Source organism: Gigantopelta aegis, chromosome 6 (assembly GCF_016097555.1).
Source record: "Gigantopelta aegis isolate Gae_Host chromosome 6, Gae_host_genome, whole genome shotgun sequence".
Taxonomy (NCBI): Eukaryota; Metazoa; Mollusca; class Gastropoda; order Neomphalida; family Peltospiridae; genus Gigantopelta; species Gigantopelta aegis.
Genome location: NC_054704.1, coordinates 94,117,328 through 94,144,827, shown reverse-complemented (window position 1 = coordinate 94,144,827; position 27,500 = coordinate 94,117,328). Strand labels below are relative to the sequence as shown.

Below are 27,500 nucleotides of genomic sequence, written 5' to 3'. Positions count from 1 at the left end.
GAACTTAGTTTGCCGAGAGTAGCTCGTTACTGGGACCTAGTTATTGTAGAGATCTGCTCAGATCTTGGCATGCCAACCCATGGTAGACACGGTAGCAAACGACAGCACTGTACCGAGCGGCTTTAACTATACAATCATTGGGTTAGTGGATGTAGGAGGAGAAAACCAGCTGGGTCAATAGAAGGAGATGGAGCCTACGACCGGTGCCATTGTTTATTTAGATCATGTAAAAACCCTGTAACATTATTAGAATGGTCACTAATAACTAAGAAAACATAAGAACCCTTCCCAAACAAGACAAAACAAAAACGTTTTTTAAAAAGGGGAAAAAAGAAGCTTATCCGATAGTAGTCTATGCGGCTGCAGTGGATTTCACCATCATGCTTCTTGACTAAATGTTCAAATTACCGTAAGTTAGACACAGAATAGCCGTAGATTAAAATGTGCTGGTGTGTCGTTAAGTAAAACATTCCTGTTGTTTCCTAGTGTCTGCATGTCGTTTTTCTTACATTTCTATCCACTTTCCTTTCTCTTCTCAACACATTCTGACCTCTAATCACACAGGGCCCAATTCACGAAGCCTGGTTTTGGATGTGTGTGTGTGTGTGTGTGTGTGTGTGTGTGTGTGTGTGTGTGTGTGCGCGCGTGTGCGTATGTGTGAGTGTCTGTGTATGTGCGTGTGTGTGTCTTTCTCTGTCTCTGTGTGTATGTGTGTGTGTGTGTGTGTGTGTGTCTGTCTGTGTATGTATTTCTGTGTGTGTGTGCGTCTCTCTCTCTCTCTCTCTCTCTCTCTCTCTCTCTCTCTCTCTCTCTCTCTCCCTCTCTCTCTCTCTATGTGTGTGTGTGTATATGTCTGTGTGTGCGTCTCTCTCTGTGTGTGTGGGCAAGTCATAGCTCAGTGGTAAAGAGCTCGCTTGATGCGCGGTCGGCTTGGGATCGATCCCCGTCGGTGGGCTCATTGGGCTATTTCTGGCTCCAGCCAGTGCACCACAACTGGTACATCAAAGGCAGTGGTATGTGCTATCCTGTTTGTGGGATGGTGCATATAAAAGATCCCTTGCTGTTAATGGAAAAGAGTAACCCATGAAGTGGCGATAGCGGGTTTCCTCCCTCAATATCTGTGTGGTCCTTCACCATACGTCCGACACCATATAACCGTAAATTAAATGTGTTGAGTGCATCGTTAAATAAAACATGTTCTTCCTTCCTTCCTCTCTGAGTGTGTCTGTCTCTCCCTCCCTCTCTCTCTCTCTCTCTCTCTCTCTCTCTCTCTCTCTCTCTCTCTCTGTGTGTGTGTGTGTGTGTGTGTGTGTGTGTGTGTGTGTGTGTTACACGCGTGTAACTACATACATTTACAGTGCTTAACACCCATGTTTTAAAAAAGGACTAAATTCGGCCTATAGTGTTTATAATGATTTGCATGCATTTCTTTCATAAACTCTTATATCTGCTTGAAAACCGATGTTTTCTTAGTACTGAGGTGTCATCAACGTTTCACTCATCCATTTGTTATTCGCATTATATGCCCTGGTGTCATCCGGTATTAGGCTATGCCCGGAAACATGTTGGTTTATATTTAATCGGAAATGTTTAAAACAATTAATAACCTATTGTATGAATGGGGTAGGGAGTAATGTTGTGGTCGTATATAATAAAGAATAACTTAATGCCTTCATTATTGTGGAAGCATACTACAATATATGGAAATATAATATAATTTAGGCGCAAAGTTTAGTTGTCAGTAAGACATACTCGTTTAAGTAATTAATAATGCATAGATACGCACACGCGTACTCAACCTATTTGCATAGAAATTGATTGCTGCGGATTACGCATACGTTTACCCATTCGGATTACGGGCAAATGGAATTTGCGCCTAAGGAATTCATGACCCACGAAGGCAATTCGCTGACCTGTCGCTCCAAGTTCGTTCTCCCACAGACGAATCAATAATTTTATTTAAACCACGTGACAGAAGATATATACATCTCCGCTAGTAAACTAAATTTAACACTGGACCGTTTATTGGTGTATTATTTAAAGTACAATGATGGGAAATTGCAATGATTGCCTCCCACGTAGCTTGAGGGGAGAGCAACTTTGTTATAAATAATCAGTGGTTTGCGGCCATAATTGACAGCGGTATCTTTTGCTGCCAATGAAAAGCGCATCAAAACGACCACGGCTCACCTACAGCCAATGTCTTCGGAGACATCGAAACATAAATGATCATTTAGGCGGAAGTTCATAGCTTTCGGATATCATTATGTATGACACGAGAGGAAATTAACCAGTCAGTGCTGATGCTACTACTTGACGCAGAGGTTTACACGTTACGTCAGAAATGACATGTTTTTTGTTGCAAACATTTCTTGTTGAGTTTCAGGTATCAAGATGTATTATAAATGGTAACAGTAGTCAAGCTATTGTTTGCGAACGTTGAGAGAAAAAAGAGACATCATTAGATTTTTTAAATACAATAATAGGCTAGTAAAAATGTGTTTCCGGGAACGTGCCTAAAATAAAAGCGTAGGGTATTTTGTGCGTTGTGTTTCACTTCAATATCCGCGTGATCCTCAAAGCGCCAGTTGGAAGGATTCACAACACAACAAACCCATCCCATCGAGGCATGTGATGAATCTTAACACAGATCGCTGCTGTTGATAGAGGTTTAGTTTATGTGGCGGCAATGTCCGTCTCTCTCTCTCTCTCTCTCTCTCTCTCTCTCTCTCTCTCTCTCTCTCTCTCTCTCTCTCTCTCTGTGTGTGTCTCTGTCTCTCTGTGTGTATCCGTCTCTGTCTCTCGGTGTGTCTCTCTGTCTCTGTCTGTCTGTCTGTCTCTCTCTCTCTTCTCTCTCTCTATCTCTCTCTCTCTCTCTGTCTCTCTCCAAATGACGCAATATTAGACACCAAATAGTAATAATTTGCTGATATCTCGATTAAATAAATATGCCTTTTATCTTGTAGCTCAGTGGGCAGAGCGCACGCCTGGGGTGCTTACGTCATGGGATTGAATCACCCCAGTCGTCTCATTCTCTGATTGTTTGTTTCCGATCTCAACCAGTGTTCTACGACTGGTATATCAAATGCCGTGGTGCATGCTGTCCTGTCTGTGCGAAAGTGCATATAAAAATATCTTGCTACTAATAGAACTATGTAGTAGGTTTCCTCTCTAATCCTACTAGTATATCTCAAAATTGCCAAATATCTGACATACAGTAGCCAATGATTAATAAATCAATGTGCTCTAGTGGTGTCATTAAACAAAAAACATACAAATTTCTGCTGTATTAATAACTTATTTCAGCTGTTTACATTTTAGTACAGAGCTGAACATAGTGCAGAGATAGACGGATGGGCGGTCTTGGCGGGAGATACTGGTGGGACTTGGACCAGTGGTAAAATGCTCGCTTGATGTGCGGTCGATCTGGGTTCGATCCCATTTAGGCCATTTCTCATCCCAGCCAGTGCACCACGACTGGCATATCAAAGGCCGTTGTGTTGGTGTCCTCTCTGTGGCATATGAAAGATTCCTTGCTTCTAATGAACTGTGTAGCAGGTTTCCTATCTAATTCTACTAGTATTGGTCAGTATAGATATGGCAGAGATATACGGAGGAACTTGATGTGCCTTGGAATGCTATTTAGGGAAACCTTTCTCACAATTATCGATGGGCGGTCTCAGCGGGAGATAGGGCTGATTGAAAACATATATTGTTTTCACTTCTTGTTTGCTTTGACAGGCGTTTATTGGTGTAAGCGGCCATGCCCTCTGTCGGTCAGATCGCTTGCGATATTGATCAAGAGTTTCTAACGAGATTCCGCTTCAAAGGATCTGTCTGACAGAAACTCACAAAGTATTCATTTGGACAGCTCACTTCTTTATTGAGCATGGTTTTCACTTTCAGGAGCTTTAAGGCTGAGTGTAGTCCAGGGGTAGGGCTCTCAACTAAGGTGCGCTAGGTAGTAGAATCGAGTTCCTTCTAGTTGGGTCTAGATGGGGGAGGGGTCGTTCCACTTAGTGCTCTACGACTGGATTATTAAAGGTATATACTCTTCTTGCAGTATTATTTGAATTTTATTTTATCTAAAGTTAGTTTCTTATTTGAAACAGTACTTTATTCAGCTATAGTCACCGAAATATATATCTGTAGACATTTATTCATTTCTAAGGACTACTCGTAATTTATTACCATGTAGTCATGTGAAATGTATTTCAGAGTACCTGAAATAGTAACTTATTTACATAACAGTCATGTGAAATCAATTATTGGGCACTTGAAAAGGTAATATATTCACATCTAGTCGTGCGAAATGTATTACAGACTGTATAATTACAAACAACGTCATCAGAAACTAAACAGAACACTTTCAAATCTGATCCGGAGACGTCTGAACAGTAACAGCGTTTCCATATGTATGCCTTTCCTGTCTGTTTTCCGTGAATCGTGAGTTATCGAAATAATGTGTCTGCTATGTTTGCGTCTCCGTGTTATCTGCGAACCGGGCGCAGAATCCCGCACGAAATGACGTCATACGGAAGAAGGGGCGGGACTAGCCCATTGGTAAAACACTCGCTCTATGCGCGGTCGATCTGGGATAGATCCCCGTCGGTGGACCCATTGTGCTATTTCTCGTTCTAGTCACTACACCACGACTGGTATTTCAAAGGCCGTGGTATGTACTACCCTGTCTGTGGGATAGTGCATATAAAAGATCCCTTGCTGCTAATCGAAAAAGAGTAGCCCATGAAGTGGCGACAGCGGTTTTCCTCTCAATATCTGTGTGGTCCATAACCATATGTCTGACGCGATATAACCGTGAATAAAATGTGTTGAGTGCGTCGTTAAATAAAACATTTCTTTCTTTCTTTCCTACGGAAGAAAGCATCATCATCAGTATGAGTAAGATGTCGCCGTGTCCTTTTAAAATGAATGTCTGCCAATCTGCCGTCACGGATGGCTATACGCGCACGGATATTACCAAGCCAGTATGTAGAAACGATCAACACGGACACAGATCCGCGGATTCACGAAGTACGTACACGGGGAATGTATTTGGAAACCGAGATTAAAAAGGTATGTCCAGCAGAGGCGGATTCAGAGAGACTAGGGCACCGGTCTCCCCTAAATATTGTCAATTGTCTTCTCTCTTTCTTCATGGCTTTTTTTCTTTCTTTTTTTTTTTCTTTCTTTTTGGGGAGAGGGTGAGGCTTTCTTAAAAACAAATCATTGGTATGCCTTTTTTTCGAGTTGCTCAATGTGCTCCTTTCCTCTTAGTCCACCCCAACCCTTCCCCAGAACAAAAAAGACACCAAAACAAACAAAAACAGCAGCAACTACAACAAAAAGCACAAGAAAGAACAGAAACCCCCCACAAAACCCCCCAATAATTCCCTAGATCCGTCTGTGATCATGATCATTTGAAGTTTGCTGATTTATACCTCATCGTGGTAGTAACGCAATATTCCACCGATGACATGAATAAATCAAGGACAACGACAGACAATGATAGCCTACTGCACGTCATACACTCGATACACTGACAAAGAAAACCTAAACAGACGACGACAGACGATAGCCTACTGCACGTCATACACTCGATACACTGACAAAGAAAACCTAAACAGGCGACGACAGACGATAGCCTACTGCACGTCATACACTCGATACAGTGACAAAGAAAACCTAAACAGTTCATTTTTAGAATGGCTTGTAAATACATATTTGTCTAAACGTGTTTACAGTGAAACTGATCTTAGTCTTGAGCAAACGACTTATTACATTCCTTTTGATACCTTATTATCTGATATAGAAACACCTTTGTGTATTTATTACTCAGCCTCTTGTACTGCACGTTTTGGTCCATACTAGGAATGACGTGCGAAGTGTGTGTGCAATCATCTTCCAACAAGCGTACGCTAGTTTTCTGCAGTTGCTTTGTAAAGCAATTTGTAAGTATGATTAATACTTGTATAACGATATATCCGCATCCCACCTCTTGCTTAATTTAGCATCTTCTAACTGAAATAGCGTGTAAGAAAAGATCTAAAAGAAAGTGTAAGAATTCCAGTGCGGAGAATTCGTTATTATCGTCACAAATGACGCCTATTATTCTCCATACATGCACTCCATCACGTCCTGGCTCACGTATATCATATCTCTTGGCAATGGATCAGACGCCGTCTGCTGGAAACTGATTTGGAACACCAATTATGCCCCTTCCATGATTGTTGGACTTAGCATTTAAAAGTAAAGCCACAAGGTTGTCACGGTTTGCATATCGTAGTTTTACGAATTATAAATGCCCTGTCTAGGACACATTCGCCGCGACATTCGGAGAATGTGAACAAAACAGACTTGCTTGAAACTTCAGTAGGTGTAAGCACGTGCTATATTGCTCATTGACTGTTTATAAAGAAGTTTGTTTTGTTTAACGAAATCACTAGAGCACATTGATTTATTAATCATCAGCTATTGGATGTCAAACATTTGGTAATTTTGACATATAGTCATAGAGAGGAAACCCGCTACTTTTTTCCGCATTAGTAGCAAGGGATCTTGTATATGCACCATCCCACAGACAGGGTAGCACATACCACAATCTTTGGTATACCAGCCGTGGTGCAATGGCTGGGACGAGAAATAGCCCAATGGGCACACTGACGGGGATCAATCCCACACCGACCGCGCACCAAGCAAGCGCTTTACCACTTGGCTACGTCCCGCCGTTGACTGTTTGCACTAAGCATTAATATAGACGCGCTACCGGCCTCGGTGGCGTCGTGGCATGCCATCGGTCTACAGGCTGGTAGGTACTGGGTTCGGATCCCAGTCGAGGCATGGGCTTTTTAATCCAGATACCGACTCCAAACCCTGGGTGAGTGCTCCGCAAGGCTCAATGGGTAGGTGTAAACCACTTGCACCGACCAGTGATCCATAACTGGTTTAACAAAGGCCATGGTTTGCGCTATCCTGCCTGTGGGAAGCGCAAATAAAAGATCCCTTGCTGCTAATCGGAAGAGTAGCCCATGTAATGGCGACAGCGGGTTTCCTCTTAGAAACTGTGTGGTCCTTAACCATATGTCTGACGCCATATAACCGTAAATAAAATATGTTTGTGTGTCTATCCAGTTTCAAATATCGTCTGACAATAATTCCATTTCATTTAAAACTAATTTTAATTGTTTATCCAATTGACGTTCAAGCACGATGTTCTGGGTGCATATCTCAGAAATGAGGAATGTTGGTTCAGGTTTGGTGGTGGGGGCTGTTGGTGGTTAACGATAGTTTTTGGTTTTGGTTTTTGGCATTTCTCCTCCCTAATGAGCCATTAAATCGACAAAACCGTTATTCGCGAACAAGACCGGTTTCTGTGCAAAATGCAGAATCGAATGGGTCTTTTACAAAAAGGTGGTTAATTCCTTGAATCTCTCTCTAGTGCCTTGTCAATAAGAGAACAACACATCCTTCTTGCACTACCACAAAGAGGACTGCCACTCCAAAAGCGAAATTACTAAATCAAAACTAGAACAGGACAGAGCTCATTCTGGATGAGAGCCAGTACAGTCAGTTTGTTTGTATAAAGGCTGTTGGATATCAAACATTTGTTTATTCTGACATGTAGTTTTCATACGAAACCTGTTACAATATTTTCCATCAGCAAGCAAGGGAACATGTATATGTGCTTTCTGCAGATGGGACAACACATACTACGGTCTTTCGGGGGTGGGGGGAGGGGAGCTGGCGCAGAGACGGAAAACCAGTCCCGCCAGCCTTATTAAGCCCGACGGTCTAACCACTACACCAGATATACCGTTAATAATTTCATCTTGAGCGTATCTTTTGTGATTCGCCATGTCTGAGAACCGTGATTTATAGCACGTCAATACCTCTGTAACGAGCCGGTCAACAACACCATAGCCATCAATAGTAGATTACAGTGGAGACATCAAAGAAATGCAGCATATTTTCATGTCACACTTAATACCCCGTTTAGCAGTTTAGCCGATTTCATTTACATTTACGAAACATTCTCTTTGTCATTGTGGCAATATTGACACACAACTTAAACTTTCAAAGTGTTTCTGAATCTTTCAAGTATAATTATTTTATAACAGAGAGAAAATATGTTGCCAAACATCGCGCGAAAGGAAAGGAGAGTAATCGTTTTCACGACATTCCATCGTATTTTAACCCCTTTCAGTACAACAAGGATCCGTGTAGCCCGAGTACCCTGACGGTAAGGGAGCTAGACGGACATAGGGGCCGTTATCTACGCTCTCCTACAAAATGCCCACATGTCCGTGTAACTGTCTTACCGTCAGAGAACTCGGGCTAGGATCCACGCGGACCCAAATGGTATATGTTTTGTGATATTTTTGTTTTGGATCAAACAGTTATTTGTCTCTGTTTTTAAATGGTTGTTACCTCCATACATGCCATCATAAGGATCAAAGATTGTCTGATTTGATATGGCTATAGGATCTGACTACACAATTTTCCATTGGAATCCGCAAAGCCCCCAAACCGACAGAGTGCACAAAGAAAGATTATCAGTGTCAAATAAAATGTGAAAATGAGATAAAAACGTAATGTCAATAAATTAAAATACTTTTATTCCAGACTGTCATCATTTCTTTTTGTTATGAGGGAACGAACGGATGAATGAATGTTTAAGGAGACCTCAGCACGAACAATACATCGTCTCTTGGGTGTCAAACTATGGTAAATCCAAACATGAATTGTTACGAGGGAGTGTAGTGCCCTGAATTGTAATAAAGTACCTGAATTGTAATACTGACTTGAATTGTAATAAAACTGCCCTAAATTGTAATAAACTAGCTGACTTGAATTGTAACAAAGAATTGCCCTGATTTGTAATAACCAGAGCTGCCTTGAATTGTAAGATGATACCGACTTGAACTGTAATAACACAAAAATGGAAAGGAACGTGTGCATAATGACACCGCACCACATTTCTTCATTTGAGGGTGTTGAGTTTATTTTATTTAAGACGATCATTACTGCCATTACTATCAGCAAATACGTCTATGGACCCACTGGGCTATTTGTCATTTCAGTCAGTGCTCCACAACTGGCATAGTATGTATTATCCTGTCTATATGATGGTGCATATAAAATATCCCTTGCTGTTACTCGCTAAGAATAGCACAATGAGTGGAGGCAACATGTTTTCTATCTTAGTATCTGTGTAGCCTTTAACCATGTCGGAGGCGGGATCTACCTCAGTCGATAGAGCGCTCGCCTGAGGTGCATCGGTCACAGAATCAAATCCGCTTGGTGGAACAATTCTCTCATATTGGGCTTTTTGCTATCCCAGCCAATGCCCCACGACTGGTATACCAAAGGCCGTGGTATGTACTGTCTTGTCTCTGGATATCACTTGCTACTAATGGACAAATGTAGTGGGTTTCCTCCGACTGCTTGTCACAATGACCAAATGTTTGACATTCAATAGCCGATAATTAATAAATCAATGTGCTCTACTAGTGTCGTTAAATCAAACAAACTTTCTTTCTTTTCCACACTCGCCTATACCAAGCAGCACAGCCATAATTTAGGTCTAGATACCCAAAGCACTATACAAAGTATATGGGTTGTTATTATGTATATGTATGGGTATGTCTGTGTGTACGTGTGCGTATGTGCGCGTGCGTGCGTATGTGTGTTTAATTATGTATAGTCAAACCTATATTAGTCGGCCTCCCAAGGGAGTAAAAATTGTGGCCTTTTAAGACAAGTGGCTGCTTCATACAGGTCAGTTTGTTCTATATTAGACGATTTGGGAGTACAATAAGGTGGCCATTTAGAACAAATGGCTGCTCAACAGACGTTTGATTGTTATCTCTCTGGGTTGTGCTGGACAGTGAATCCCTTACCAACTATTCAACCGTTACAACTCGGCACCTTTGGACATTTTCCCCGGAACTAATTTTGTAACTGCATACCATTGGTAGATCAATGGGACAGGACTATAACCCCAATCACCCACGACACATTAATTAGCCATGTTGTCTTACTCTTAAACATTGTCTTAAAATATATTTGTTTTTAAATTATTTATTCAGTTAATAATAGCATAACAGACATTATGTTTTACACCACTAGATAACTAGACGTAGCTCAGTGGTACAGCGCTCGCCTGATGCGCGATCGATCTAGGATCGATTCCCGTCAGTGGGCCCATTGGGCTATTTCTCTTTCCAGCCAGTGCACCACAACTGGTGTGGCAAAGGCCGTGGTATGTATTATCCTGTCTGCATATAAAATATCCCTCGCTGCTAATCGAAAAAGAGTAGCCCATTAAGTGGCAACAGCGGGTTTTCTTTCTCAATATCTGTGTGGTCCGTAACAATATGTCCGACCCCACATAACCGTAAATAAAATGTGCGTCATTAAATAAAACATTTCCGTTCCTTTCCATTTTGTATGCATCAAACTACTGGCAGATTGGCGATTCTAGTGGCGTTTTGATCGTGTCAATTAAAGACCAGGGCCCATATTTATCACAGAACTTCGAATTAAGTTTGGTTAACCTTTTAGCCACCTACCTACCAGACTTAAGTTTTTTCTAACTGACTTACTCAGAAAAACGAAAATGATGCCAGACCTTTGCTACAAACTGTTTAACTGTAAGTGGTAAGTTTTTTTACGTAAACTTTACCCCGATTTATTTTGGTAAAACAATATTGAAAATATGACAGTCACCACTACGCTATTTCATATAAACCGGATATAGTCTATGCATAAACAACAGTTTGTCACATTTTACCATGAAATTTAAGTTGTATACTTACTTTTCTTAAAATATAATTTCAAAAACATTGACTTTGAACGCGCTCAGTCACGGATGGTTGATCTAATTAATGACCCAACAAAGTATTATATGACAATATATACATTTGATTTTACCTAAAATTACTTTACTGAACCATCTACATAAGTACCATATCCCAGTTATTATTGATATTTTATATATAAAAAATAATTGAATTATGTCGACGGTCCATAATTCAGAGAAAAATAACAGTTATTTGGAGAGAAGAGGGGTGACGTATTATTTTGAGTCCAGTAATGGGCATCCCCCGAATAACCGTGTTACAGAACGATTGACCGTCCTCTGCGACGTAGGGTAAATAAATTTAAAATATGAAAATAAGTTATTAAAAATTAATAGAAACATGTACTGAATGATAATAATAATTATTAATTTATTTTAGTAAAAGAAGCATGTTAAACGTCGACAATCCCGACAAGTTAGGCCTTTGCATCTGTAGGTAAATTTGTCGTTAGTCGTACGCGAAAAAATCTAAACATCTAAATCACAAACACCTTCATTTTGCACCTTGTCAAATTCATTATTATGCAAAATATGCCACAACAGCTGACTTGGGATAGGAATTGTATATTTTTTATTATTTGTCATGTATATAGCCGGCCAAGTCTCTATACACGGCGGTCGTTTATATACAATTCAAAAATACATTATACATTATAGCCTCATTACTACGAGTCTGTTTTGCCGTATATTTGATGACTTTTGACAAGAACAGTTCTAAATATTAAAAATGAAGCGTGTCATGGAATTCCCTCGATCGTAATTCAACTAAAATGTTTTGAATCATAAAATAACTAGGTTTCGTATTCCAAATGAATGTAATTTCCATTTGTAATCCATTTTTAGAGAAATAAGGCACACTAAGTCCGTGACTGAGTGCCTTTAAGTCAGTTAGAAAAAACTTAAGTCTGGTAGGCAGACGGCTAAAAAGTTAAGTAAAAAACGGACTAAAGTTAAATCTAAGTAGCAGCAATGAACGTGTACCCACCCACCTCAAGTAAGGTCCGGTCACTGATCGATTGCAGCAGTCACCAGCATGTGTCTTGTGGTCTGCTCTTCTAGTTCTCAAAAGGGTGCAAGCAGGTTCATCAGAAATAATTATATCACAATCTTAAGTACCTTATTTTTGTTTAGAATAAAGTTTTTGGGACAATAAAATTGATAAAGACGACAAGATGAAAATAACTTGACTTTTTAAACGCAATTTTAAACAACATTAACTGCTAAAATACCGCACAATTTTGAAAAACTTTTGAAAATAATACTTACACAATATTTTATGTATTTATAAAAACTTAAAGTGAAAATATGTTAGCAACAGTAATAAACTTGTAAACCTACCCCATCAACGTGGAATTTGATACAAACACAGTCAGATACGTTAACAGCAATTTTGCACTTAATTTTTCTAGCTTTCTGAAAAAGGACTTGTCATGCACCCAATTTATTTTACTGCAGGGAGATGCCAAGTGATTTCAATCGAATACCGACGTCATTCGCCAATATTACACTAGTTAGACTATAAAGTAATTGTTATGACATGAGGAATATCTTACACTGGTGTGTAATAGATGCACCTAGATAACGGAACATTTTGTTCAGGATCGCGTCTCCATTCGCTACGCACGTTTCAGAGATCGCTACACAATTTTGAAACATTAAGCAGTTGTTGCTAATCAATTTTCAATTAATAATAATATATTCATTTATATAGCGCTAAATAATATATTCATTTATATAGCGCTAAACTCCACAATAATGTATGCTCAAAGCGCATTATATAATTAAAATGGCATGGTTAAAACAATAAAATAATAAAACAATTGGTAAAATAATACTAAAATAACAATACATATGAGTTATTATAAATGCTTAAGAGGGGGAGATAAAACATCAAACTTGATAATTAAAAGTAAAGGATATACAAATGTGTTGTAAGAAGTGTTTTTAAACAATATAAGATTTGGGGCATGTTTAAGAGTGTCTGGCAGTTCATTCTATTTCTTCACAGCACTCACACTAAAGGAACGGGAGCCAAAGACCTAAGCTTCCATCCTGGGACAGCCAGTATGTTTTGCTGGCTAGAACGAAGATACCTAGATGGTCGATATACCTGTAGGAGTTCACACAGATAAATAGGAACACAATCTTATAGTCCACTCGTGCTGGGATTGGTAGCCAGTGAAGAGTCCTTAACAGAGATGATGAATTTGTGACTACAAATATCACAAATCAAGATTTTAAAAAGAAAATGTTCCCTGGTTAACCGAACAGTTGTCTGTATCTGAAACTGAAGTTTAGATCACACAGTTCTCTTAAGCAAGTCTCTATACACTGAACTGCGAGACCGTAAAGTTGAGAGTTTAGTTAATTAGGCACAACTACCACCAGTCATGCATAACTAGCCTTTTTCTATCAATAATTGGAAGGGAATCGGAAACAGAAAATATTTGACTAGCCCGCTGGACCAGAACTGAAATTTACTAGCCCTCCAGCCTCCAGCCAGTTAACGGGCATTTTTGAAATGTCAAGATACCACTTGGTAAAGTTTCTGCGTGTCACACACACACCTGTTAAGCACTCAGTTGAGTTTGGAGTAAGTTTCTTTAATCTTATTATCCTTGAGTAACTAACATCTAGCAATTCAATACAGTTTATGTGACTAATGTTGGCAAATCGCAATACTTTCATCATGCGATATATAATGGTTTTAGAATATATATATATTTATGTGTGTGTGTGTGTGTGTGTGTGTGTACGTACGTACGTGCGTGCGTGCATGTGTATGTGTGTTTCTTCTGAGGCATCTATCCTTTTGCACCCTGGTAGGTAAGCAGTTCAGCGTCATGACGTTGTCTAATAGTCGGGGTGGGATATAGCCCAACGGTAAAACGCTCGCTCGATGCGCGGTCGGTCTGGGATCGATCCCCGTCGGTGGGCCCATTAGGCTATTTCTCGTTCCAGCCAGTGCACCACGACTGGTATATCAAAGGCCGTGGTATGTACTACCCTGTCTTTGGGATGGTGCATCTGAAAGATCCCTTGCTGCTAATCGAAAAGAGTAGCCCATGAAGTGGCGACAGCGGGTTTCCTCTCTCAATATCTGTGTGATCCTTAACCATATGTCTGACGCCATATAACCGTAAATAAAATGTGTTGAGTGCGTCGTTAAATAAAACATTTCTTTCTTTTTTTGTCTAATAGCCAGTGTCCTCATTCTATACCAAGTCGGTCACGAGGTCACGGTCAGTGTCTGCACTCGATACACAAATAGATGTGTCAGTATATTCTATTTTTAGCTTCTTCTGACGTTTGGATTAGTGGTTTTGCTGATCAGCTCTGCAAATGGATGAGTAAACAATTGGGATAAACCTTTCAACTTTGAGTGTTCACGAGGTCAAGCTATCAGCAGAATTGTCAGCAAGCACCGTAATGCCAATGAAGATCGTATGTGGGACTTCGCTTGCCAAAAAGTCGGTACCACTACACGCTGCGTTATAACGGGTAAGCCAACACTAATAATTAAAGCTGCTAGCAGCGATTTAACGGTATCCACGCTATTATATAACCTTACCCAAGTATTCAAATTCGAACTCTCTAGCCTCCAAAGCCTCAACATAATTATCTACCATACTTGCGCTGTTGCTAATGAGGAATGAATAGTCGGCTTTGATGTGTAGCTTTTTTAATTAGTGAGGAAGCTAACACCCAATATTTTACTGAATTGTGCACTTTTGGTTAAAACATGGAACTTGGCACATAGATACCTCGACCCATTATAAATATTTTAAGATATGGACCCAAGTTAGGAGCGACCCCTGGTGGCCATGAAAGATCAACAAACGTCCCCCAACCCCGTTTAGTGGGACGTTTAACAAAACAAGTGTGCACTTTTGGCTAAAAACATGGAATTTGGCATATATACACCATGTCCCATTACAAACATTTTCAGTTAGGAGCGACCCCTGGTAACCAGAGAGGATTTACAAATGCCCCTCTCCCTTCTGAATGAATGAATGAATGAATGTTTAACGACACCCCAGCACCAAAAATACATCGGCTATTGGGTGTCAAACTATGGTAATGCAAACAAATAAGGTGATGATCAACATCAATATAAAAATGCAAGATTTAAATAAAAACAGTGTAAAGAACTGTGCAAAAATACAAATATCATAAATAGATATTGACTTTTACTCAAAATTTTATTTTGTGCTGTATAGGCCATTCTCAAAGAGAATGTTACACCCCTGCACCACGGCGAGGTTACAGCACGCGCAGGGGCTCTCCCTTCTGTGTATGGATGTCTTAATAACTTAAAAGTACCTGCATCAATTCTAATTGTAACTGTGAATAGATGAGATGCATGCAGATGCAGATTCGGGGCGTGGGGGATCAGGCTGAGCACTATGTTTGATGTGGAGGATTTGTACTTTCATGCCATGAAGCAATAATATGTATCATGCACACCAAATCCATTGTATATATCTGAAACTATCGTGGGAGGATAACAAAACTGTCCTCACTCCCTCCTCCCATTAAGGTCTATTGAAAATATCACTAGATGAATATTTATAACATAGACAAAATATGACAAGATATCAAGGGGAAACTATTTTTGCTTTGGTGTCATTTTGTTCTATACAAGGCAAAGTGGTCTTGGAATATAGGGTAGTGTAGTTACGGCATATGGTTAGCCTGATTAAGCATTGTAATATATAATGGCATACATGATTCAGGATGTTTGCTGATTTCATATACATTTCAGTTCAGTGCATTATCAATGGGCCTTTGTTTTGCATGCACAACTAGAGCCACATCCTTTCAGAATCTTGCAACCACACGTATCCAAATCACATCAAGCTTTTGGTACCTCATGTATGTAGTAGTGTTGGTATAAAGTGCTCCTACTGACAGTAACTTGTGGAAATTTACCTATTAGCTCAGTTGGTAGAGTATTGGACTCTCGTACTGAGAGTTTGTGGTTCGAATCCCCTAAGTGGAGGTTGATTTTTATTTGTTATATTCTTTAATTTGCCCGTCGGAATTTTTACTTGCATTTGTTAGTAGATTAGTACTTTCTGCACCCATGCGCAATACATTATTATGTACAAGTATGAAATCCTTTCAGAAATCAATGTGAGTATAAATGCAAGCAATTTCTATAATATTTCCCATCGCTTCTCCGCATATGATCTGCGCTGCCAATCGTATTCTTTGCAATCAGCAAGGATCTTTCTGTGCTCAGGTTTAGTCGACTACCGTAACACATTGTCAGATATTGATACTAATGGTTTCCTGCCACCACAATAGTGTTCACCCTTGTACCACCCCCCCCCCCCCCCCCCACCCCCCAGTATCTCCCTGCATCCATCTAAGCTATTCAAAAGAACATTTAGAATGGATGGCATTAACAATGGGTGAGAATCATGCATTTGAATTCAGGTACTTGCAAGTTATTAAAAGTTCCTATACGGAAGTGGGAAAGGTATTTGTAGATCCCCCTGGCCAACAGCGGACGCTGACTTGGGTCCATATCTGAACATGTTGGTAATGGGTCTAGGTATGTTTTTAACCAAAAAGGAGCACACTTTAGTTTTAGTCGCCCAACTAAAAGGGGGTGGGGGACATTTGTAGATCCTCCCTGGAGACAGTGGGGCGCTACTGTCTTGGGTCCATATCTGATTATTTTTGTAACGGGTCAATGTATATATGTACCAAGTTTCATGCTTTTATCCAAAAGTGCACAATTCAGTTAAACGTTGGGTGTTAGCTGTCCTGCTGAAAGAGGGTGGAAACATTTGTAGATCCTCCCTGGCAACCGGGGGTGGTGCTTTCCTGACTTGGTGCCATATCTGAATATGTTTGTAATGGGTCTAGGTATACCACGTTTAATGTTTTTAACCGACAGTGCCCGTTTTTGTTGTTGTTGTTGTTGTTGTTGTTGTTTTTTGTAGTTGTTGTCAGATTTCCCACTAAATGGAGGTAGGAAACATTTGTAGATCCTCCCTCATCACCAGGGGTTGCTGCTGACTTGGATCCATATCTGAAAACATTTATAATTGGTAAAGGTATATATCTGAAAAGTTTCATGATTTTAACCAAAAGTGCACATTTATGTGTGTTATCTGCCCAACTAAAGTTAGCATCCCTCTAAATGCGATTTCCCTTGCACTTATAAAAAATATAACCACATGATCATATAATTTTATTAGTATTTGAAAATAAGAATCATCTCAGGAAAATCGTCAAATGAAAACGAGCTACTTATTTCTAAAATTAAGAAATATTGTTATATAGAGAAGAAACCCTCAATATCACAAAAACTATGCCATTAAATATTGTATGTCCAAATCAGTTAACTAAATCTGTTATTTTTCTCTTTTATGTACCTAGAAGTATACAAAAACTGTTTTAAAAACGTGATACACCATAGTTTATAGACATAAGAGAGAAGTCTGACCAAATATATTAGAGATCAGTAGTATTAATATAAGGGGTCATTTGTTATTCTATCTTGTATTTTGACTGAACTACATACATTTTAGTTATCTCTAACCCTAATTACTTCATGGCGCAGATTTTAACACTGTTATTAAAACATCTTCTTTTTTTAAAATCCGAATAGATTTAGCAACTAAGAACCACCATTGCATAAAGTACATATGTCAGGCTATTCAAAAATACCCTCAGACCTGTTGTACCATCTAGCTCTTGGACTATAGGTACAATTGTTTAATTTACATGTTTTAGTTTTCAAATACGATTAGATGCCTTGGTAATCGTCAAACTAAAACACGAAGCGACACTGGGTTCAATAATCAAACATAATAATTTTCAAGGGAGATACGTTTATATAAACTAGTTAAAAAGTATGAATGTGATTTCTATATTTTCACTGTTACTAAAGTACAATGAAAATATGACTTTTAGTCGAATATCACTTATATGGTTACAGAAGATTGCTATGCATATAAAACATTAAATTAAATGTAAATTATGGACATGCTATCCAAAGTATAACTTTAATAACGCATCTTCAATATAACAAATGTTTTGCTTATTATTAGAACAGTGCTAAACTTCAACTTTATAACAATACGGATTTTATCTTTATTTCTACAAGTACGTTAATTATAATTAGTTAATTGGTAATCTGACGTCTGCCGTGGTATCTACTTAGTTAGCGACTTGCCATTGAAACCAATTAGTGCCAATCACTAATTAAATATGTAACGATCAACCGCAGATATAACGCAGTTTAATTGTGGCCACGGGTATTGCAGGCGTATTGTCGAGTACACCTTGACAACTTTATATTATTACCTAGACAACGTGTTTAGTATGTCTGTTATAAATAAGGATATTTTACCCATGAAAGATAGACTCGGGGGGAACAGATTCTGTTCACACGCCTTGAAGTTCTCTATCAAAACGCAAACTCTACAGGAAGATCCGAGTGACAGTTTTGTGTCGTAATCATAAATTAATTATTATTATAAAATAAAACAAGGGACTTTTACTCTGTGTTACTAGCCATATGCAATTGCTATAGCCAATAAATAAAGTGGAATATGAAAGTTGCAAGGCATGAATATGTAATTTTCTACCTAATTTTCTGACCTCGAAACAACGATTTGTGATATAACTATACTGATACAAATTACGCATTTACATTTGTTATCATTTTATAGATACCTAAATATTATTTGATTGTTCGCGCAGTGAAAAAATGAAAGAGTGAGTATTGCCGCCAGCGGGTATTATGTCACACGATCTGGCTTACAGCTTGCAGACCTCCACTAATATGAGTCCTCCATGCATCTCAATACCAATACTGCCTCGGTATCAAAAAGAATAAGTGATTACTACTTTTTGAAGTTGCATTCACTAGTTAAGTGGCCGCATATCAAGTTATGTTCCAATTTGGTTGACCGGAAATACAGAAATATATCCGCGCAAGTAGTCTGTTGTTTGACTGGGATTATTTCATGGCAAACAGCTTTGAAGTGGCAACTATTGGACTGAAGTTGACAGGAGAGACCACGTAGTTTTCAATCGTTTGTAATTTGATGACATTCAAGATATTTATGTGGTAATTCCAATCCATGCAAATGTAATGTGGGGTTGTTTTTTGTTGTGTGTAAAATCGGTGTACTCCGACCAGGTGTAAATGGTGTCTTTATTTAAACAAATATCCTGCAAAGAAGAGCTGTGCAACAGGACGTGTCGTTTTCACAATATGTTGCCATCAGGCAAGCAAAGGTGCATAAAAATGCATGGTCCTACTGATATTAATATACAATTTGATTATTACTTCAAATTAAAAGAAAATATGACCTTTTGTAATTTTTAATGAATATTGACATTTTTTACAAAACAGTAACAATATAGGATATACAAAGAACGGTACAAGGGCCTACTTGCATTTGTATTTTGTCAATCAGGCCAAACAATTGTAAGTCCGAGGACGTTATTCCCTCCCACAAAACCCCCACACAAACAACAAAAACCCACTACAACTAAAACAGAAACCAAACAACAAAGAAACAACAAACTAACACCAAAACGAAAAAAACAGAAGACAAAAACATTACCACCAACTAAGAAACAAAACAACATAAACAAAAACCGCAACAAAACTACGCCTTAGAATATAAGCAGCTCAAGCGAACGTCAACGAGAACATTTGTCTTTAGAACATAGAGTGTACGTTTTATATTAGTAGAGATTCAGGATTGCATGGATATTGTTAGCTCTCAGGTGTCTATGTCTCTAAAACGGCTAAGCACAACATAATCAATTTATATGCTGTTTATATCCAGCCGTTAATGGCGCGTCGTCCTATTAAAATACGTTTCTCATTAGTGTAGCCTTGAAATTTACAATCGCTAAAAGTTAATATTTATATAATTATTAAATATCTGCTTAACTAGCTTACTTTTAACAAAAATGAACACATACTGAGTTCGTACAAGTTATCATAGACATTAGGCTATAAATATCAAGTGCTAATAAAAGTCGAGCAGTTTTCATTAATTATAGAAACACAGCTCCTTGTAGAACCGGCTCTACTTTGGAACTTTTTGGAGAATAGCGTGACATTAAGCATACACCCAAATGCACTCAGCTTTCTTACAGGCTCTATTTGACCAAATCAAAGCAAATCCACGGCAATAATAACGTATGTTCCTGAACCTGCTGCTTGCAAACTTTCAGTCAACAAAAACACCAAACATATAAATATTTCAACTCCTCATGGTTGCTTGTACATGTGCGGTGTGCGTGCGTGCGTGTGTGTGTGTGTAAATCAAATAACTTCTGGTGATTCCGGTGTTTGTAATAGCTAGAAATACATTTTATTGGAAGCAGAAAAAATGCGCACGACTGGATTGACTTTGATTAATGTATTATATTTTTCATTTTAGGTTGGATAAACAATTGGGATGAATTAATAGCATATGAATGTCACGGCATAGGGGCACTCGTTGGTGTGGAAAGTAAACACAACAACGCCGTCGAAGATCGAAGATTTAAGTTCAAATGTTGTGCTGTGCGTGGTAAGTAGTACGTTTTGATACGGTCGCAAACATATATTCTTGTAAACTGTTGTCCGGTGCTTCGTCTGTATGCATCTGAATCTTAATGAGAAACGACAGCCGTCTATAGGCCTGGCATTCCCTCGTCTATAGGACTGGCACTTATATATATATATACTTGGTTTATTTGGCACTCCCCAGGGTGATATTCTTACATCGTCTATAGGACTGACACTTCCCAATATAATACATCCTTCCTACTTGGTTTATAGGTTGGCACTCCCCAGGGTGATAGATTCTTCTTACATCGTCTATAGGACTGACACTTCCCAATATAATACATCCTTCCTACTTGGTTTATAGGTTGGCACTCCCCAGGGTGATAGATTCTTCTTACATCGTCTATAGGACTGACACTTCCCAATATAATACATCCTTCCTACTTGGTTTATAGGTTGGCACTCCCCAGGGTGATAGATTCTTCTTACATCGTCTATAGGACTGACACTTCCCAATATAATACATCCTTCCTACTTGGTTTATAGGTTGGCACTCCCCAGGGTGATAGATTCTTCTTACATCGTCTATAGGACTGACACTTCCCAATATAATACATCCTTCCTACTTGGTTTATAGGTTGGCACTCCCCAGGGTGATAGATTCTTCTTACATCGTCTATAGGACTGACACTTCCCAATATAATACATCCTTCCTACTTGGTTTATAGGTTGGCACTCCCCAGGGTGATAGATTCTTCTTACATCGTCTATAGGACTGACACTTCCCAATATAATACATCCTTCCTACTTGGTTTATAGGTTGGCACTCCCCAGGGTGATAGATTCTTCTTACATCGTCTATAGGACTGACACTTCCCAATATAATACATCCTTCCTACTTGGTTTATAGGTTGGCACTCCCCAGGGTGATAGATTCTTCTTACATCGTCTATAGGACTGACACTTCCCAATATAATACATCCTTCCTACTTGGTTTATAGGTTGGCACTCCCCAGGGTGATAGATTCTTCTTACATCGTCTATAGGACTGACACTTCCCAATATAATACATCCTTCCTACTTGGTTTATAGGTTGGCACTCCCCAGGGTGATAGATTCTTCTTACATCGTCTATAGGACTGACACTTCCCAATATAATACATCCTTCCTACTTGGTTTATAGGTTGGCACTCCCCAGGGTGATAGATTCTTCTTACATCGTCTATAGGACTGACACTTCCCAATATAATACATCCTTCCTACTTGGTTTATAGGTTGGCACTCCCCAGGGTGATAGATTCTTCTTACATCGTCTATAGGACTGACACTTCCCAATATAATACATCCTTCCTACTTGGTTTATAGGTTGGCACTCCCCAGGGTGATAGATTCTTCTTACATCGTCTATAGGACTGACACTTCCCAATATAATACATCCTTCCTACTTGGTTTATAGGTTGGCACTCCCCAGGGTGATAGATTCTTCTTACATCGTCTATAGGACTGACACTTCCCAATATAATACATCCTTCCTACTTGGTTTATAGGTTGGCACTCCCCAGGGTGATAGATTCTTCTTACATCGTCTATAGGACTGACACTTCCCAATATAATACATCCTTCCTACTTGGTTTATAGGTTGGCACTCCCCAGGGTGATAGATTCTTCTTACATCGTCTATAGGACTGACACTTCCCAATATAATACATCCTTCCTACTTGGTTTATAGGTTGGCACTCCCCAGGGTGATAGATTCTTCTTACATCGTCTATAGGACTGACACTTCCCAATATAATACATCCTTCCTACTTGGTTTATAGGTTGGCACTCCCCAGGGTGATAGATTCTTCTTACATCGTCTATAGGACTGACACTTCCCAATATAATACATCCTTCCTACTTGGTTTATAGGTTGGCACTCCCCAGGGTGATAGATTCCCAGGGTGATACATTCTTCTTACATCGTCTATAGGACTGACACTTCCCAATATAATACATCCTTCCTACTTGGTTTATAGGTTGGCACTCCCCAGGGTGATAGATTCTTCTTACATCGTCTATAGGACTGACACTTCCCAATATAATACATCCTTCCTACTTGGTTTATAGGTTGGCACTCCCCAGGGTGATAGATTCTTCTTACATCGTCTATAGGACTGACACTTCCCAATATAATACATCCTTCCTACTTGGTTTATAGGTTGGCACTCCCCAGGGTGATACATTCTTCTTACATCGTCTATAGGACTGACACTTCCCAATATAATACATCCTTCCTACTTGGTTTATAGGTTGGCACTCCCCAGGGTGATAGATTCTTCTTACATCGTCTATAGGACTGACACTTCCCAATATAATACATCCTTCCTACTTGGTTTATAGGTTGGCACTCCCCAGGGTGATACATTCTTCTTACATCGTCTATAGGACTGACACTTCCCAATATAATACATCCTTCCTACTTGGTTTATAGGTTGGCACTCCCCAGGGTGATACATTCTTCTTACATCGTCTATAGGACTGACACTTCCCAATATAATACATCCTTCTTACTTGGTTTATAGGTTGGCACTCCCCAATAATACATACATTCTTCTTACATCGTCTATAGGACTGACACTTCCCAATATAATACATCCTTCCTACTTGGTTTATAGGTTGGCACTCCCCAGGGTGATACATTCTTCTTACATCGTCTATAGGACTGACACTTCCCAATATAATACATCCTTCCTACTTGGTTTATAGGTTGGCACTCCCCAGGGTGATACATTCTTCTTACATCGTCTATAGGACTGACACTTCCCAATATAATACATCCTTCCTACTTGGTTTATAGGTTGGCACTCCCCAGGGTGATACATTCTTCTTACATCGTCTATAGGACTGACACTTCCCAATATAATACATCCTTCCTACTTGGTTTATAGGTTGGCACTCCCCAGGGTGATACATTCTTCTTACATCGTCTATAGGACTGACACTTCCCAATATAATACATCCTTCCTACTTGGTTTATAGGTTGGCACTCCCCAGGGTGATACATTCTTCTTACATCGTCTATAGGACTGACACTTCCCAATATAATACATCCTTCCTACTTGGTTTATAGGTTGGCACTCCCCAGGGTGATACATTCTTCTTACATCGTCTATAGGACTGACACTTCCCAATATAATACATCCTTCCTACTTGGTTTATAGGTTGGCACTCCCCAGGGTGATACATTCTTCTTACATCGTCTATAGGACTGACACTTCCCAATATAATACATCCTTCCTACTTGGTTTATAGGTTGGCACTCCCCAGGGTGATACATTCTTCTTACATCGTCTATAGGACTGACACTTCCCAATATAATACATCCTTCCTACTTGGTCTATAGGTTGGCACTCCCCAGGGTGATACATTCTTCTTACATCGTCTATAGGACTGACACTTCCCAATATAATACATCCTTCCTACTTGGTTTATAGGTTGGCACTCCCCAGGGTGATACATTCTTCTTACATCGTCTATAGGACTGACACTTCCCAATATAATACATCCTTCCTACTTGGTTTATAGGTTGGCACTCCCCAGGGTGATACATTCTTCTTACATCGTCTATAGGACTGACACTTCCCAATATAATACATCCTTCCTACTTGGTTTATAGGTTGGCACTCCCCAGGGTGATACATTCTTCTTACATCGTCTATAGGACTGACACTTCCCAATATAATACATCCTTCCTACTTGGTTTATAGGTTGGCACTCCCCAGGGTGATACATTCTTCTTACATCGTCTATAGGACTGACACTTCCCAATATAATACATCCTTCCTACTTGGTTTATAGGTTGGCACTCCCCAGGGTGATACATTCTTCTTACATCGTCTATAGGACTGACACTTCCCAATATAATACATCCTTCCTACTTGGTTTATAGGTTGGCACACTCCCCAGGGTGATACATTCTTCTTACATCGTCTATAGGACTGACACTTCCCAATATAATACATCCTTCCTACTTGGTTTATAGGTTGGCACTCCCCAGGGTGATACATTCTTCTTACATCGTCTATAGGACTGACACTTCCCAATATAATACATCCTTCCTACTTGGTTTATAGGTTGGCACTCCCCAGGGTGATACATCCTTCTTACATCGTCTATAGGACTGACACTTCCCAATATAATACATCCTTCCTACTTGGTTTATAGGTTGGCACTCCCCAGGGTGATAGATTCTTCTTACATCGTCTATAGGACTGACACTTCCCAATATAATACATCCTTCCTACTTGGTTTATAGGTTGGCACTCCCCAGGGTGATACATTCTTCTTACATCGTCTATAGGACTGACACTTCCCAATATAATACATCCTTCCTACTTGGTTTATAGGTTGGCACTCCCCAGGGTGATACATTCTTCTTACATCGTCTATAGGACTGACACTTCCCAATATAATACATCCTTCCTACTTGGTTTATAGGTTGGCACTCCCCAGGGTGATACATTCTTCTTACATCGTCTATAGGACTGACACTTCCCAATATAATACATCCTTCCTACTTGGTTTATAGGTTGGCACTCCCCAGGGTGATACATTCTTCTTACATTGGTCTATAGGGACTGACACTTCCCAATATAATACATCCTTCCTACTTGGTTTATAGGTTGGCACTCCCCAGGGTGATACATTCTTCTTACATCGTCTATAGGACTGACACTTCCCAATATAATACATCCTTCCTACTTGGTTTATAGGTTGGCACTCCCCAGGGTGATACATTCTTCTTACATCGTCTATAGGACTGACACTTCCCAATATAATACATCCTTCCTACTTGGTTTATAGGTTGGCACTCCCCAGGGTGATACATTCTTCTTACATCGTCTATAGGACTGACACTTCCCAATATAATACATCCTTCCTACTTGGTTTATAGGTTGGCACTCCCCAGGGTGATAGATTCTTCTTACATCGTCTATAGGACTGACACTTCCCAATATAATACATCCTTCCTACTTGGTTTATAGGTTGGCACTCCCCAGGGTGATACATTCTTCTTACATCGTCTATAGGACTGACACTTCCCAATATAATACATCCTTCCTACTTGGTTTATAGGTTGGCACTCCCCAGGGTGATAGATTCTTCTTACATAGTCTATAGGACTGACAATTCCCAATATAATACATCCTTCCTACTTGGTCTATAGGTTGGCACTTCCCAATATAATACATCCTTCCTACTTGGTTTATAGGTTGGCACTCCCCAGGGTGATACATTCTTCTTACATCGTCTATAGGACTGACACTTCCCAATATAATACATCCTTCCTACTTGGTTTATAGGTTGGCACTCCCCAGGGTGATACATTCTTCTTACATCGTCTATAGGACTGACACTTCCCAATATAATACATCCTTCCTACTTGGTTTATAGGTTGGCACTCCCCAGGGTGATAGATTCTTCTTACATCGTCTATAGGACTGACACTTCCCAATATAATACATCCTTCCTACTTGGTTTATAGGTTGGCACTCCCCAGGGTGATACATTCTTCTTACATCGTCTATAGGACTGACACTTCCCAATATAATACATCCTTCCTACTTGGTTTATAGGTTGGCACTCCCCAGGGTGATACATTCTTCTTACATCGTCTATAGGACTGACACTTCCCAATATAATACATCCTTCCTACTTGGTTTATAGGTTGGCACTCCCCAGGGTGATACATTCTTCTTACATCGTCTATAGGACTGACACTTCCCAATATAATACATCCTTCCTACTTGGTTTATAGGTTGGCACTCCCCAGGGTGATACATTCTTCTTACATCGTCTATAGGACTGACACTTCCCAATATAATACATCCTTCCTACTTGGTTTATAGGTTGGCACTCCCCAGGGTGATACATTCTTCTTACATCGTCTATAGGACTGACACTTCCCAATATAATACATCCTTCCTACTTGGTTTATAGGTTGGCACTCCCCAGGGTGATACATTCTTCTTACATCGTCTATAGGACTGACACTTCCCAATATAATACATCCTTCCTTCCACTTGGGTTATAGGCACTCCCCACTTGGTTTATAGGTTGGCACTCCCCAGGGTGATACATTCTTCTTACATCGTCTATAGGACTGACACTTCCCAATATAATACATCCTTCCTACTTGGTTTATAGGTTGGCACTCCCCAGGGTGATACATTCTTCTTACATCGTCTATAGGACTGACACTTCCCAATATAATACATCCTTCCTACTTGGTTTATAGGTTGGCACTCCCCAGGGTGATACATTCTTCTTACATCGTCTATAGGACTGACACTTCCCAATATAATACATCCTTCCTACTTGGTTTATAGGTTGGCACTCCCCAGGGTGATACATTCTTCTTACATCGTCTATAGGACTGACACTTCCCAATATAATACATCCTTCCTACTTGGTTTATAGGTTGGCACTCCCCAGGGTGATACATTCTTCTTACATCGTCTATAGGACTGACACTTCCCAATATAATACATCCTTCCTACTTGGTTTATAGGTTGGCACTCCCCAGGGTGATACATTCTTCTTACATCGTCTATAGGACTGACACTTCCCAATATAATACATCCTTCCTACTTGGTTTATAGGTTGGCACTCCCCAGGGTGATAGATTCTTCTTACATCGTCTATAGGACTGACACTTCCCAATATAATACATCCTTCCTACTTGGTTTATAGGTTGGCACTCCCCAGGGTGATACATTCTTCTTACATCGTCTATAGGACTGACACTTCCCAATATAATACATCCTTCCTACTTGGTTTATAGGTTGGCACTCCCCAGGGTGATACATTCTTCTTACATCGTCTATAGGACTGACACTTCCCAATATAATACATCCTTCCTACTTGGTTTATAGGTTGGCACTCCCCAGGGTGATAGATTCTTCTTACATCGTCTATAGGACTGACACTTCCCAATATAATACATCCTTCCTACTTGGTTTATAGGTTGGCACTCCCCAGGGTGATACATTCTTCTTACATCGTCTATAGGACTGACACTTCCCAATATAATACATCCTTCCTACTTGGTTTATAGGTTGG

General features: G+C 39.7%; 1 protein-coding gene across 1 annotated transcript in view; it reads left to right on the top strand.

Annotated features, from left to right (window-relative positions):
* LOC121375750 (hemagglutinin/amebocyte aggregation factor-like) overlaps positions 1–27,500 on the top strand; it is a 58,741-nt gene that overhangs the window by 21,886 nt on the left and 9,355 nt on the right. The window contains exons 2-3 of the mRNA XM_041503365.1: positions 14,158–14,362; positions 20,287–20,418. Of these exons, the coding sequence (XP_041359299.1) occupies positions 14,308–14,362; positions 20,287–20,418 (187 nt within the window). The 5' untranslated portion in view covers positions 14,158–14,307. The remainder of the gene's footprint in view (positions 1–14,157; positions 14,363–20,286; positions 20,419–27,500) is intronic.